General features: G+C 43.8%; 3 protein-coding genes across 3 annotated transcripts; all 3 read right to left on the bottom strand.

The window, feature by feature from the left end:
- Positions 1 to 758: 758 nt before the first annotated feature.
- On the bottom strand, positions 759 to 4386 carry LOC101079451 (coagulation factor XI-like). The gene is made up of 10 exons (XM_029845447.1): positions 4318 to 4386; positions 3237 to 3308; positions 2997 to 3153; positions 2823 to 2935; positions 2585 to 2738; positions 1910 to 2031; positions 1689 to 1821; positions 1462 to 1568; positions 1090 to 1249; positions 759 to 1000 (listed from the first exon to the last, which is right to left on the bottom strand). Exons 2-10 carry the CDS (start codon positions 3295 to 3297, stop codon positions 898 to 900), a joined length of 1110 nt encoding a protein of 369 aa, XP_029701307.1. The 5' UTR covers positions 3298 to 3308; positions 4318 to 4386; the 3' UTR covers positions 759 to 897.
- Positions 4387 to 6770: 2384 nt separating this feature from the next.
- On the bottom strand, positions 6771 to 9700 carry LOC115251813 (coagulation factor XI-like). The gene is made up of 9 exons (XM_029845448.1): positions 9540 to 9700; positions 9300 to 9456; positions 9125 to 9237; positions 8887 to 9040; positions 7919 to 8040; positions 7699 to 7831; positions 7473 to 7579; positions 7100 to 7259; positions 6771 to 7014 (listed from the first exon to the last, which is right to left on the bottom strand). The coding sequence occupies exons 1-9, from the start codon at positions 9598 to 9600 to the stop codon at positions 6912 to 6914; spliced, it is 1110 nt and encodes a 369-aa protein (XP_029701308.1). The 5' UTR covers positions 9601 to 9700; the 3' UTR covers positions 6771 to 6911.
- A 1732-nt stretch (positions 9701 to 11432) lies between these two features.
- On the bottom strand, positions 11433 to 14355 carry LOC105417160 (coagulation factor XI-like). Its single transcript, XM_029845026.1, has 9 exons — positions 14195 to 14355; positions 13955 to 14111; positions 13780 to 13892; positions 13543 to 13696; positions 12583 to 12704; positions 12362 to 12494; positions 12137 to 12243; positions 11765 to 11924; positions 11433 to 11674 (listed from the first exon to the last, which is right to left on the bottom strand). Exons 1-9 carry the CDS (start codon positions 14253 to 14255, stop codon positions 11572 to 11574), a joined length of 1110 nt encoding a protein of 369 aa, XP_029700886.1. The 5' UTR covers positions 14256 to 14355; the 3' UTR covers positions 11433 to 11571.
- Positions 14356 to 14579: the final 224 nt, after the last annotated feature.

Below are 14579 nucleotides of genomic sequence, written 5' to 3' on the forward strand. Positions count from 1 at the left end.
AGAGGAAGTCAAAGTGAGAGAAATCAGCAGGTGGAATACGCTTCTTCTATCTTTTATCTCTTTCATTTCTTTTTTGCTTGACTTAAATTTTTGGATTTAGACAACTTTCCATCTCAGTCTGTGGCGTAATCTCGTAAATTTTACTTTGGCTTCGCCACAACAATGGGACAGATTTGTTTGTTTCCTAATGTTTGCGTGTTAATCATCAGGACCGAGGACATTTTTTTCTGGCAAATGGGAGGCGAAAAAAAAATATTATGCAGCTTAAGCATGCAACAACAATGGGTCGCGCTTCCAAAACATCCACTTTTCTCTTCAGAGTAACATCTGGATCCATTCATGTTAAATCGGGATCTATCCCAAAAGCATGTGCTTGATAGTTCCATCCATACAATCCAGCGCACATTTGCGTTTTTCTCTCTTTGTCAGATATTTAATTCATTTTTAATATTTCTCGCAACGCATCACAACAGCCCACTTACCGGTCAATACTGGGTCACACTGGTGTCCAGGGAGCTTGAAAAGTACAACCCGAGTGATCATAAGAGGTGAAAAATGGCAACATGAACATTTAAAATGCCCTGCAGCTTTTGTGGATTAAAATTAATCCTTAATACACTCAAGATGGCCTGTTAAGAGTTTCCCCGCCTACCATGCGTTAGTGGTTTAATAACAGAAAATGGTTGGGATAGGTGGCATATTATCATAGTAAATCAATCCACCTTCTATTCAAATTAAATAAATAAATAAAACCAGTCGTCTTTGTATAGTGTCATTTTAATTTCATTTGTAACATCATTTTCATCGTTCTCGTCAGGCAGTAGACTGATCCGATGCTGCCCTCTGGTGGTTCAAATGTCATGTTACAGTATGGAATGAGTTCGAAACCGCCTTGCCTCATGGGACAGCCGTGAGGGAGAACCCCGACACGACATTTTGGAGTTTAACTATTTTAGGAGGAGCAGGGATGGTAATGGTGCGCTTCAGGAAGCAGCGGCGCCTGCAGCACACATTCAAAAGAGTTTCAGAATTTTAATAGAATTTTTTGGTTTGTTTGTTGTTGACGGTGCTGCACAACGGATGCATTACCTGTAATCGCGATTGATGAATTGTTCTGTGAGGTATGTGTAGAACTGGCATTTATCATCTTCATCACAGGCTTTCTGACACGCTTCTGCACTGTCAACCATCCTGTTTTGAATGTCCTCACCCCTGAAATCCACTCCTTCCACAGGGGTCCTAACCCAGGCTGTTAGCAGAGAGAACTACATCAGTAATAATACCACTGACTTCAGTAACATGCGGTTAGGTGGTAACCACTCGTAAAACCATCAGGTAGATCATGGTGTGATGTAAAAGTGGTGAAAACCGAGAAGTGTCACCACTTGTGTTCATTTTACATGACAAAATCTCATTGATTTATGAACCCAGTTGGATTCATTTCCCTTCAGTGATACATACTGTCATCGAGCTGACAGCCGCGCGCTGGAATCCCAGATGTTACTCCATTTTGAGCCTTCAGCACCATTTCAAGTGGATTCTCCTTCAGATGACAGCGGAAGCTTTCACTGTTAAAAAAAAATTATATATTATAAAATTATATATATCAGGATGAATAGATAGACTAGAATTGGTGAGTGATGGTGGAAAAGAAGAGCAAATATTTGCTTGAATCTGGCTCACATTACCTGGTAAAAGAGAAGTAAGTACACCGTGGGTGAGCAGAGCAGAGCACCTGACAGTGCTTGTCAGACACGGCCGCCACCTCCTCAAAGTTTTTTCCTGCAATGTCAACTTGAGGAAACAAGCTTCTTTCGCACTCTATCCAAAACAGAGAGGACGCAATGATGGAAACAAAGCCGATGCAGCAACTAGTACAGTTATTTTTTCAGATGCTGCGACTGTGCACCTTCGGCAAATTTGGGCTGAAGCATTTGAATACTCCTAGAGAATCCAGACACGACATTTGCCAGAGCTGCAATGACGGGGGGCCTTGGCACAGTCCAACTGTATTTAAGGTGGCACTTAAACCTGAGAGAGGAAATAATTTCATTAAAGGTCTCTAGCCCCTGTTGAGCCATTGAAAATATATAGCCCCTGTGGACCATCTGCATGCTAATGATCTGGGTGGTCACCTGAGAGTCGTTAGCAGGGTCGTTGGTCGGGTCGTTCACCTAGTTTCTGTTGAGGTGGCTCCCCTTTGTCTGCTGGATCACATGGTGGTGAGTCACTGGGTCTCCTGGAATGGTGTGAATGTTTGTTTTGAGACTCTCAGGTGACCACCCAGATCATTAGCATGCAGATGGTCCACAGGGGCTATATATTTTCAAGCTCTCTCCCCAGCAATTTCAGAACTGAAGAAGCCTTCTGGATAGAAGGCAAAACGTCTTCAAGAGAAGGAACCCAGTCCAGTTGACATAGAAAACTACCTTGGATACAATGACCTGGATGATTGAGAATCTACACAGACATATATTTGTTTATAAAAGTATGGCCGTTATTAGGAGAACATCTAAGCAATGGCTACTTTATTCCCAAAAGAAGAATGTAAATTATCCAAAAGCACAAAAATCTGCAGTTTTACCTGATATTTTCTTGTCTATATTCCCCATTTACAAAAGTAAAGAACTGACAGAAAGGATCATCTGTGCAGACACTCTGACAGTCCCCATAGTTTGTGGTGAACAGTGTTTTGTAGTCTGCTCCCAAAAAGTCCACATTCTGATAAACCGGAAATTCTGAAAAAGAAATGACGGCCAAAGTTACACTTAGGAGAGGGTGACTGCTGACACAGTTAATTTAAAATAAGACTTTTTTCTTACCTGTCAGCTTTGGCGTGCAGGATCTGAGAGAATATCCTGAGGTTGCACCAAATATCGGAGTCTGGATTTTGGGCTCTCCGGATGCCGTAACCTTAAAGTAGCAGTAGAAATGCCTGCAGATAAAAGCCTCAAGTTAAGAACTTCCCCCGTTTCAGTCTTTTGCTTGTTTTCTACCTATTGTCTCGGGTCCAGTCGGGCCGAACAAAGGTGAAGAACATGCAGGAAGGATGATCGGTGCAAAGTTGCTGACAGTGTTTAGCATCTGACGCGTAGACCCGTGCTACGTCTGAGCCGGGGAAGTCCATATTGTTCTGAAGAGCCATTCTACACCCTGAAAACACACATTTATATGATTAAAATGATCCACGCGTACGTAAACGTGCTCACACAAAATATGTGTTTAGGCGTCAGTACCTTGAGTGAAGCCGAAGCTGCACATTGAAAGCAACACCACCGAGATCAGAAATCCTTCCATTCTTCAGCGATGTTCAGTAGTGATGGGACGAGCGACACTGGTGCGTCAACACTGCCGAGAGCTCAGGAGTGAAACCCCGTATCGGTGCGTGTATCGCTTTAACAAAGAATCACGTGACCGATACAGGACTTGTATCGTTTGAGTGTGTCGCGTCAAAGTGTGTTTATAAGGAAACAAACTGGATCGACATGTCGCGGGTTTGTTGGATGGAGTTTTGCAGTTGCGCAATTATGGATCGTTCTAAGAAGTTTTCCCCAGTGTGGAATAATTTTGATCTTGTGACTCCAAACAAGGGAAATCTTTTTCTCCTTTGAGCATTGTTTACTGTTGTATACAATTTTTAACGGTGGCGCATTGCACTCACTTTATCAGTTTATCAAGTGAATGACCTGTGATACATATGATAGTCAGTTAAAGAGCCTTACAGTTGCTTTATTCATTTTATAGGGTGTCTATTTTTTTAACAAGTGAATGCAATGCGCCACCTTAGTTTTTACTCTGTTCTAGTAAGAGGTTTGAATTGTTTGTAACTTTTTATGTTATTGTAGGTGAAGTGTCGGCTCTGCTCCACAGAGCTATCTTACATCAATAAGAGCACTTCATCAATGCTGAGGCATTATAGAGCTCGGCATGGCAATGGAGAATTGGCAGATACTCGTGAGAGCACCAGAAAACATATCCACATCTGCATCAACTTGCACTTAAAACTCTCTGCTCACCATCGTCATCTGCACCGTGTGAAAGAGTATTTTCTAAGGCTGGGGAGCTGTTGTTTAAGAGGAGAAATCGCCTTGGAGCAAAGACACTCCAAAAAAAAATGTAACTCTGAATTGTAACTCAAATTTGCTATATTTTACATACCAACTCAGTTTAGCAAACAAGGAATTCCTTTACTTGCAATCATTTTATAACTACTGCAGGGGTCACTAGTGGGTGACCAACACCGTATCAATACAGTGCCGACACAGTTTGTGTAGTGTGTCAATACACTCCTTGAGGTATCATCGTCCCATCACTAATGTTCAGTCTGTCGAGGCCAGGCAAAGTTCTGGGAGACGGGCTCCACTGTGGTTCCCTTTATGCACGATCCTCCCATTATTGACTTTTCTACTGGTTGGTTGAGCATAAAAACCCCGACAAGATAACCCTTTCAACTACCAATGTTTTAAAAGCACAACCAACAATTAAAGTCCACATTAATCAGTCTGCAGCTAAAATGGGTTTTAATTTTTTTTTAAACAGCCATGGATTAACTCCAGATTAGCACACAAACGTGGAGGCTGCAGTCTGAATGGTTTCCTAATGCTAAACTGCATTAATTTGTTTTATTCATTTGCTAGAACTGTGGACCAAAGTAAACAAGAGTGACCCTGCCGAGTTTGGAAACAGGGAATTACGTAAAGAGGTCAAAGATCCCAGTCTGAAATGGAAAATAGATCCCAGTCTTAAATATTTGGATTCAAAATGACAGCTGATCTTAGAAAGTGCAGACCAGTTTGAATTATTTACCCTGACCTGAAAAGAAAACACTTACCCATCTGTGCTCACCACCCGTGTGTGCGTGTCTTGCTGACTGTTTTGCTTTTGTGGCTGTTGCCGGCACACACTTGTGTGGGTGGGTGTGTGGTGTGTGTGTGCGAGTGTTCTGGGCTGGCGTCAGGACCGAACCACGGTGGTGGTGTGGCTCTCGTGCAAGGTTGGATGGATGTGGATGGTGGTGGGATGTTTGGATGGAGCGCACTCACACACACACACACACACACACACACTCACACACAGGCTGGCTGGCACCGTTCTAGCCTGTGAGTGAAGGAGACAGTGTCACCACCGCAGCTTCCAGGAAGAACAACCAGTCACACTCTTCTGGGATTCCCACGAAGGAGGACAGAGACAGAGAAGAGAGGAAGGAGGAGAGTGTGTGTGTGTGTGTGTGTGTGGGGGGGGGGGGGGGGGGGGGGGGGGGGGGGGATAAGACCCACTGCGGCTCAAAAACAAAGAGGAAGTCAAAGTCAGAGAAATCAGCAGGTGGAATACGCTTCTTCTATCTTTTATCTCTTTCATTTCTTTTTTGCTTGACTTAAATTTTTGGATTTAGACAACTTTCCATCTCAGTCTGTGGCGTAATCTCGTAAATTTTACTTTGGCTTCGCCACAACAATGGGACAGATTTGTTTGTTTCCTAATGTTTGCGTCTTAATCATCAGGACCGAGGACATTTTTTTCTGGCAAATGGGAGGCGAAAAAAAAAAATTATGCAGCTTAAGCATGCAACAACAATGGGTCTGTTGTGACTCCTACTCTGGCCCCACCTCCTCCTGGGCAATCAGCTCAACCACCACCACCTGGGCCCTCTCCTGCAGCTGCACCCAATCCGCCCAAACGACTCTGCACCCATAAAAGGCCCCTCTGCACTCAGGCCAGTGCTTGATCTAACTGTTTTGGCAACACTTCCCGTCGACCCAGCATCTCTCCAGGCTCCCCAGCGACCCCCAGCGCCTCTCTGTGTCTCCCTGCGTCTTCCAGCGACTCCCAGCGCCTCCCTGTGTCTCCCTGCGTCTTCCAGCGACTCCCAGCCTTCTCCAGCGTCTCCCCCGGCTCCTCTGCAACCTTCCTAGCCCCTCTTCCTCTGACCTCTTCCTCTTCCCCTTCCTCGGACGGATTTCTCCTGGCCTCTGGACACTCGGACTCTCCCACGGACTCTCGCCCCTGGATCTCGGACTTGGTTCGTCTGCCGCATCACGCCCCCTATAGTTTGTCTCGGCCTCTCTCCTCATTTAGTTCTTCCCTCCTGTCTTTTTGCTTCATTAAAACCATCTGAGTTTACTTTTAATTCCCGTGTCTGTCTGCCTTCTTTGGGGTTCCGCCACACTTGACCGCCAGTCCTCTCGAGCGTAACAGGGTCGCGCTTCCAAAACATCCACTTTTCTCTTCAGAGTAACATCTGGATCCATTCATGTTAAATCGGGATCTATCCCAAAAGCATGTGCTTGATAGTTCCAACCATACAATCCAGCGCACATTTGCGTTTTTCTCTCTTTGTCAGATATTTAATTCATTTTTAATATTTCTCGCAACGCATCACAACAGCCCAATTACCGGTCAATAATGGGTCACACTGGTGTCCAGGGAGCTTGAAAAGTACAACCTGAGTGATCATAAGAGGTGAAAAATGGCAACATGAACATTTAAAATGCTCTGAAACACCACAGAATACTACCACAACCAGCAGATGTTACTGGTGTAGTCCTGGTCTGAGTTATGGTGCTGTTTTCTCTGACTGCCAGAAGAGGGAGACAAGCGCCCTGCAGCTTTTGTGGATTAAAATTAATGCTTAATACACTCAAGATGGCCTGTTAAGAGTTTCCCCGCCTACCATGCGCTAGTGGTTTAATAACAGAAAATGGTTGGGATAGGTGGCATATTATCATAGTAAATCAATCCACCTTCTATTCAAATTAAATAAATAAAACCAGTCGTCTTTGTATAGTGTCATTTTAATTTCATTTGTAACATCATTTTCATCCTTCTCGTCAGGAAGTAGACTGATCCGCTGCTGCCCTCTGGTGGTTCAAATGTCGTGTTACAGTATGGAATGAGTTCGAAACCGCCTTGCCTCATGGGACAGCCGTGAGGGAGAACCCCGACACGACATTTTGGAGTTTAACTATTTTAGGAGGAGCAGGGATGGTAATGGTGCGCTTCAGGTAGCAGCGGCGCCTGCAGCACACATTCAAAGAGTTTCAGAATTTTAATAGAATTTTTTGGTTTGTTTGTTGACGGTGCTGCACAACGGATGCATTACCTGTAATCGCGTTTGTTGAATTGTTCTGTGAGGTATGTGTAGAACTGGCATTTATCATCTTCATCGCAGGCTTTCTGACACGCTTCTGCACTGTCAACCTTCTTGTATTGAATGTCCTCACCCCTGAAATCCACTCCTTCCACAGGGGTCCTAACCCAGGCTGTTAGCAGAGAGAACTACATCAGTAATAATACCACTGACTTCAGTAACATGCGGTTAGGTGGTAACCACTCGTAAAACCATCAGGTAGATCATGGTGTGATGTAAAAGTGGTGAAAAACCGAGAAGTGTCACCACTTGTGTTCATTTTACATGACAAAATCTCATTGATTTATGAACCCAGTTGGATTCATTTCCCTTCAGTGATACATACTGTCATCGAGCTGACAGCCGCGCGCTGGAATCCCAGATGTTACTCCATTTTGAGCCTTCAGCACCATTTCAAGTGGATTCTCCTTCAGATGACAGCGGAAGCTTTCACTGTTAAAAAAAATTATATATTATAAAATTATATATATCAGGATGAATAGATAGACTAGAATTGGTGAGTGATGGTGGAAAAGAAGAGCAAATATTTGCTTGAATCTGGCTCACATTACCTGGTAAAAGAGAAGTAAGTACACCGTGGGTGAGCAGAGCAGAGCACCTGACAGTGCTTGTCAGACACGGCCGCCACCTCCTCAAAGTTTTTTCCTGCACTGTCAACTTGAGGAAACAAGCTTCTTTCGCACTCTATCCAAACAGAGAGGACGCAATGATGGAAACAAAGCCGATGCAGCAACTAGTACAGTTATTTTTTCAAATGCTGCGACTGTGCACCTTCGGCAAATTTGGGCTGAAGCATTTGAATACTCCTAGAGAATCCAGACACGGCATTTGCCAGAGCTGCAATGACGGGGGGCCTTGGCACAGTCCAACTGTATTTAAGGTGGCACTTAAACCTGAGAGAGGAAATAATTTCATTAAAGGTCTCTAGCCCCTGTTGAGCCATCGCATCTGAATCCTTGCAGTCAGCTTTGGCTGCACTTCCACTGATAACCAACAGGGGCAGACTGGAAATGATCTGCTGCCCCCTACAGGGCCATCCCAGCCAAACAGCAAATCAACCAAAATATGGTCTGTAGATAAGTTCTATTTTTGAATAAATAACTAAAAATGTATATTTGTTTATTTGTTTATCCACGGTAGTTTTCTATGTCAACTGGACTGGGTTTCTTCTCTTGAAGACGTTTCGCCTTCTATTTAGAAGGCTTCTTCAGTTCTGAAATCGCTGGGGAGAGAGCTTGAAAATATATAGCCCCTGTGGACCATCTGCATGCTAATGATCTGGGTGGTCACCTGAGAGTCGTTAGCAGGGTCGTTGGTCAGGTCGTTCACCTAGTTTCTGTTGAGGTGGCTCCCCTTTGTCTGCTGGATCACATGGTGGTGAGTCACTGGGTCTCCTGGAATGGTGTGAATGTTTGTTTTGAGACTCTCAGGTGACCACCCAGATCATTAGCATGCAGATGGTCCACAGGGGCTATATATTTTCAAGCTCTCTCCCCAGCGATTTCAGAACTGAAGAAGCCTTCTGGATAGAAGGCAAAACGTCTTCAAGAGAAGAAACCCAGTCCAGTTGACAGAGAAAACTACCTTGGATACAATGACCTGGATGATTGAGAATCTACACAGACATATATTTGTTTATAAAAGTATGGCCGTTATTAGGAGAACATCTAAGCAATGGCTACTTTATTCCCAAAAGAAGAATGTAAATTATCCAAAAGCACAAAAATCTGCAGTTTTACCTGATACTGGCTGGTGTAAATTCCCCATTTACAAAAGTAAAGAACTGACAGAAAGGATCATCTGTGCAGACTCTCTGACAGTCCCCATAGTTTGCGGTGAACAGTGTTTTGTAGTCTGCTCCCAAAAAGTCCACATTCTGATAAACTGGAAATTCTGAAAAAGAAATGACGGCCAAAGTTACACTTAGGAGAGGGTGACTGCTGACACAGTTAATTTAAAAAAAGACTTTTTTCTTACCTGTCAGCTCTGGCGTGCAGGATCTGAGAGAATATCCTGAGGTTGCACCAAATATCGGAGTCTGGATTTTGGGCTCTCCGGATGCCGTAACCTTAAAGTAGCAGTAGAAATGCCTGCAGATAAAAGCCTCAAGTTTAAGAACTTCCCCCGTTTCAGTCTTTTGCTTGTTTTCTACCTATTGTCTCGGGTCCAGTCGGGCCGAACAAAGGTGAAGAACATGCAGGAAGGATGATCAGTGCAAAGTTGCTGACAGTGTTTAGCATCTGACGCGTAGACCTGTGCTACGTCTGAGCCGGGGAAGTCCATATTGTTCTGAAGATCCATTCTACACCCTAAAAACACACATTTATATGATTAAAATGATCCACGCGTACGTAAACGTGCTCACACAAAATATGTGTTTAGGCGTCAGTACCTTGAGTGAAGCCGAAGCTGCACATTGAAAGCAACACCACCGAGATCAGAAATCCTTCCATTCTTCAGCGATGTTCAGTCTGTCGAGGCCAGGCAAAGTTCTGGGAGACGGGCTCCACTGTGGTTCCCTTTATGCACGATCCTCCCATTATTGACTTTTCTACTGGTTGGTTGAGCATAAAAACACCTACAAGATAACCTTTTCAACTACCAATGTTTTAAAAGCACAACCAACAATCAAAGTCCACATTAATCAGTCTGCAGCTAAAATGGGTTTTAATTTTTTTTTAAACAGCCATGGATTAACTCCAGATTAGCACACAAACGTGGAGGCTGCAGTCTGAATGGTTTCCTAATGCTAAACTGCATTAATTTGTTTTATTCATTTGCTAGAACTGTGGACCAAAGTAAACAAGAGTGACCCTGCCGAGTTTGGAAACAGGGAATTACGTAAAGAGGTCAAAGATCCCAGTCTGAAATGGAAAATAGATCCCAGTCTTAAATATTTGGATTCAAAATGACAGCTGATCTTAGAAAGTGCAGACCAGTTTGAATTATTTACCCTGACCTGAAAAGAAAACACTTACCCATCTGTGCTCACCACCCGTGTGTGCGTGTCTTGCTGACTGTTTTGCTTTTGTGGCTGTTGCCGGCACACACTTGTGTGGGTGGGTGTGTGGTGTGTGTGTGCGAGTGTTCTGGGCTGGCGTCAGGACCGAACCACGGTGGTGGTGTGGCTCTCGTGCAAGGCTGGCTGGTGGTTGGATGGATGTGGATGGTGGTGGGATGTTTGGATGGAGCGCACTCACACACACACACACACACTCACACACAGGCTGGCTGGCACCGTTCTAGCCTGTGAGTGAAGGAGACAGTGTCACCACCGCAGCTTCCAGGAAGAACAACCAGTCACACTCTTCTGGGATTCCCACGAAGGAGGACAGAGACAGAGAAGAGAGGAAGGAGGAGAGTGTGTGTGTGTGTGGGGGGGGGGGGGGGGGAGATAAGACCCACTGCGGCTCAAAAACAAAGAGGAAGTCAAAGTGAGAGAAATCAGCAGGTGGAATACGCTTCTTCTATCTTTTATCTCTTTCATTTCTTTTTTGCTTGACTTAAATTTTTGGATTTAGACAACTTTCCATCTCAGTCTGTGGCGTAATCTCGTAAATTTTACTTTGGCTTCGCCACAACAACGGGACAGATTTGTTTGTTTCCTAATGTTTGCGTGTTAATCATCAGGACCGAGGACATTTTTTTCTGGCAAATGGGAGGCGAAAAAAAATATTATGCAGCTTAAGCATGCAACAGCAATGGGTCGCGCTTCCAAAACATCCACTTTTCTCTTCAGAGTAACATCTGGATCCATTCATGTTAAATCGGGATCTATCCCAAAAGCATGTGCTTGATAGTTCCATCCATACAATCCAGCGCAGGTTTGCGTTTTTCTCTCTTTGTCAGATATTTAATTCATTTTTAATATTTCTCACAACGCATCACAACAGCCCACTTACCGGTCAATAATGGGTCACACTGGTGTCCAGGGAGCTTGAAAAGTACAACCCGAGTGATCATAAGAGGTGAAAAATGGCAACATGAACATTTAAAATGCTCTGAAACACCACAGAATATTACCGCAACCAGCAGATGTTACTGGTGTAGTCCTGGTCTGAGTTATGGTGCTGTTTTCTCTGACTGCCAGAAGAGGGAGACACGCGCCCTGCAGCTTTTGTGGATTAAAATTAATGCTTAATACACTCAAGATGGCCTGTTAAGAGTTTCCCCGCCTACCATGCGTTAGTGGTTTAATAAAAGAAAATGGTTGGAATAGGTGGCATATTATCATAGTAAATCAATCCACCTTCTATTCAAATTAAATAAATAAATAAAACCAGTCGTCTTTGTATAGTGTCATTTTAATTTCATTTGTAACATCATTTTCATCGTTCTCGTCAGGCAGTAGACTGATCCGATGCTGCCCTCTGGTGGTTCAAATGTCATGTTACAGTATGGAATGAGTTCGAAACCGCCTTGCCTCATGGGACAGCCGTGAGGGAGAACCCCGACACGACATTTTGGAGTTTAACTATTTTAGGAGGAGCAGGGATGGTAATGGTGCGCTTCAGGTAGCAGCGGCGCCTGCAGCACACATTCAGAAAGAGTTTCAGAATTTTAATATAATTTTTTGGTTTGTTTGTTGTTGACGGTGCTGCACAACGGATGCATTACCTGTAATCGCGATTGATGAATTGTTCTGTGAGGTATGCGTAGAACTGGCATTTATCATCTTCATCGCAGGCTTTCTGACACGCTTCTGCACTGTCAACCATCCTGTTTTGAATGTCCTCACCCCAGAAATCCACTCCTTCCACAGGGGTCCTAACCCAGGCTGTTAGCAGAGAGAACTACATCAGTAATAATACCACTGACTTCAGTAACATGCGGTTAGGTGGTAACCACTCGTAAAACCATCAGGTAGATCATGGTGTGATGTAAAAGTGGTGAAAACCGAGAAGTGTCACCACTTGTGTTCATTTTACATGACAAAATCTCATTGATTTATGAACCCAGTTGGATTCATTTCCCTTCAGTGATACATACTGTCATCGAGCTGGCAGCCGCGCGCTGGAATCCCAGATGTTACTCCATTTTGAGCCTTCAGCACCATTTCAAGTGGATTCTCCTTCAGATGACAGCGGAAGCTTTTACTATTAAAAAAATTATATATTATAAAATTATATATATCAGGATGAATACATAGACTAGAATTGGTGAGTGATGGTGGAAAAGAAGAGCAAATATTTGCTTGAATCTGGCTCACATTACCTGGTAAAAGAGAAGTAAGTACACCGTGGGTGAGCAGAGCAGAGCACCTGACAGTGCTTGTCAGACACAGCCGCCACCTCCTCAAAGTTTTTTCCTGCAATGTCAACTTGAGGAACCAAGCTTCTTTCGCACTCTATCCAAAACAGAGAGGACGCAATGATGGAAACAAAGCCGATGCAGCAACTAGTACAGTTATTTTTTCAGATGCTGCGACTGTGCACCTTCGGCAAATTTGGGCTGAAGCATTTGAATACTCCTAGAGAATCCAGACATGACATTTGCCACAGCTGCAATGACGGGGGGCCTTGGCACAGTCCAACTGTATTTAAGGTGGCACTTAAACCTGAGAGAGGAAATAATTTCATTAAAGGTCTCTAGCCCCTGTTGAGCCATCGCATCTGAATCCTTGCGGTCCGCTTTGGCTGCACTTCCACTGATAACCAACAGGGGCAGACTGGAAATGATCTGCTGCCCCCTACAGGGCCATCCCAGCCAAACAGCAAATCAACCAAAATATGGTCTGTAGATAAGTTCTATTTGTGAATAAATAAATAAAAAAGTATATTTGTTTATCCAAGGTAGTTTTCTATGTCAACTGGACTGGGTTTCTTCTCTTGAAGATGTTTCGCCTTCTATTCAGAAGGCTTCTTCAGTTCTGAAATCGCTGGGGAGAGAGCTTGAAAATATATAGCCCCTGTGGACCATCTGCATGCTAATGATCTGGGTGGTCACCTGAGAGTCGTTAGCAGGGTCGTTGGTCGGGTCGTTCACCTAGTTTCTGTTGAGGTGGCTCCCCTTTGTCTGCTGGATCACATGGTGGTGAGTCACTGGGTCTCCTGGAATGGTGTGAATGTGTGTTTTGAGACTCTCAGGTGACCACCCAGATCATTAGCATGCAGATGGTCCACAGGGGCTATATATTTTCAAGCTCTCTCCCCAGCGATTTCAGAACTGAAGAAGCCTTCTGGATAGAAGGCAAAACGTCTTCAAGAGAAGAAACCCAGTCCAGTTGACAGAGAAAACTACCTTGGATACAATGACCTGGATGATTGAGAATCTACACAGACATATATTTGTTTATAAAAGTATGGCCTTTATTAGGAGAACATCTAAGCAATGGCTACTTTATTCCCAAAAGAAGAATGTAAATTATCCAAAAGCACAAAAATCTGCAGTTTTACCTGATATTGGCTGGTGTAAATTCCCCATTTACAAAAGTAAAGAACTGACAGAAAGGATCATCTGTGCAGACTCTCTGACAGTCCCCATAGTTTGTGGTGAACAGTGTTTTGTAGTCTGCTCCCAAAAAGTCCACATTCTGATAAACTGGAAATTCTGAAAAATAAATGACGGCCAAAGTTACACTTAGGAGAGGGTGACTGCTGATAATTTAATTTAAAAAAAAGACTTTTTTTTACCTGTCAGCTCTGGCGTGCAGGATCTGAGAGAATATCCTGAGGTTATACCAAATATCGGAGTCTGGATTTTGGGCTCTCCGGATGCCGTAACCTTAAAGTAGCAGTAGAAATGCCTGCAGATAAAAGCCTCAAGTTTAAGAACTTCCCCCGTTTCAGTCTTTTGCTTGTTTTCTACCTATTGTCTTGGGTCCAGTCGGGCCGAATAAAGGCGAAGAACATGCAGGAAGGATGATCGGTGCAAAGTTGCTGACAGTGTTTAGCATCTGCCGCGTAGACCTGTGCTACGTCTGAGCCGGGGAAGTCCATATTGTTCTGAAGATCCATTCTACACCCTAAAAACACACATTTATATGATTAAAATGATCCACGCGTGCGTAAACGTGCTCACACAAAATATGTGTTTAGACGTCAGTACCTTGAGTGAAGCCGAAGCTGCACATTGAAAGCAACACCACCGAGATCAGAAATCCTTCCATTCTTCAGCGATGTTCAGTCTGTCGAGGCCAGGCAAAGTTCTGGGAGACGGGCTCCACTGTGGTTCCCTTTATGCACGATCCTCCCATTATTGACTTTTCTACTGGTTGGTTGAGCATAAAAACACCTACAAGATAACCCTTTCAACTACCAATGTTTTAAAAGCACAACCAACAATTAAAGTCCACATTAATCAGTCTGCAGCTAAAATGGGTTTTAATTTTTTTTTAAACAGCCATGGATTAACTCCAGATTAGCACACAAACGTGGAGGCTGCAGTCTGAATGATTTTTTAATGCTAAACTGCATTAATTTGTTTTATTCAT

Source organism: Takifugu rubripes, chromosome 12, assembly GCF_901000725.2.
Source record: "Takifugu rubripes chromosome 12, fTakRub1.2, whole genome shotgun sequence".
Lineage (NCBI taxonomy): Eukaryota > Metazoa > Chordata > Actinopteri > Tetraodontiformes > Tetraodontidae > Takifugu > Takifugu rubripes.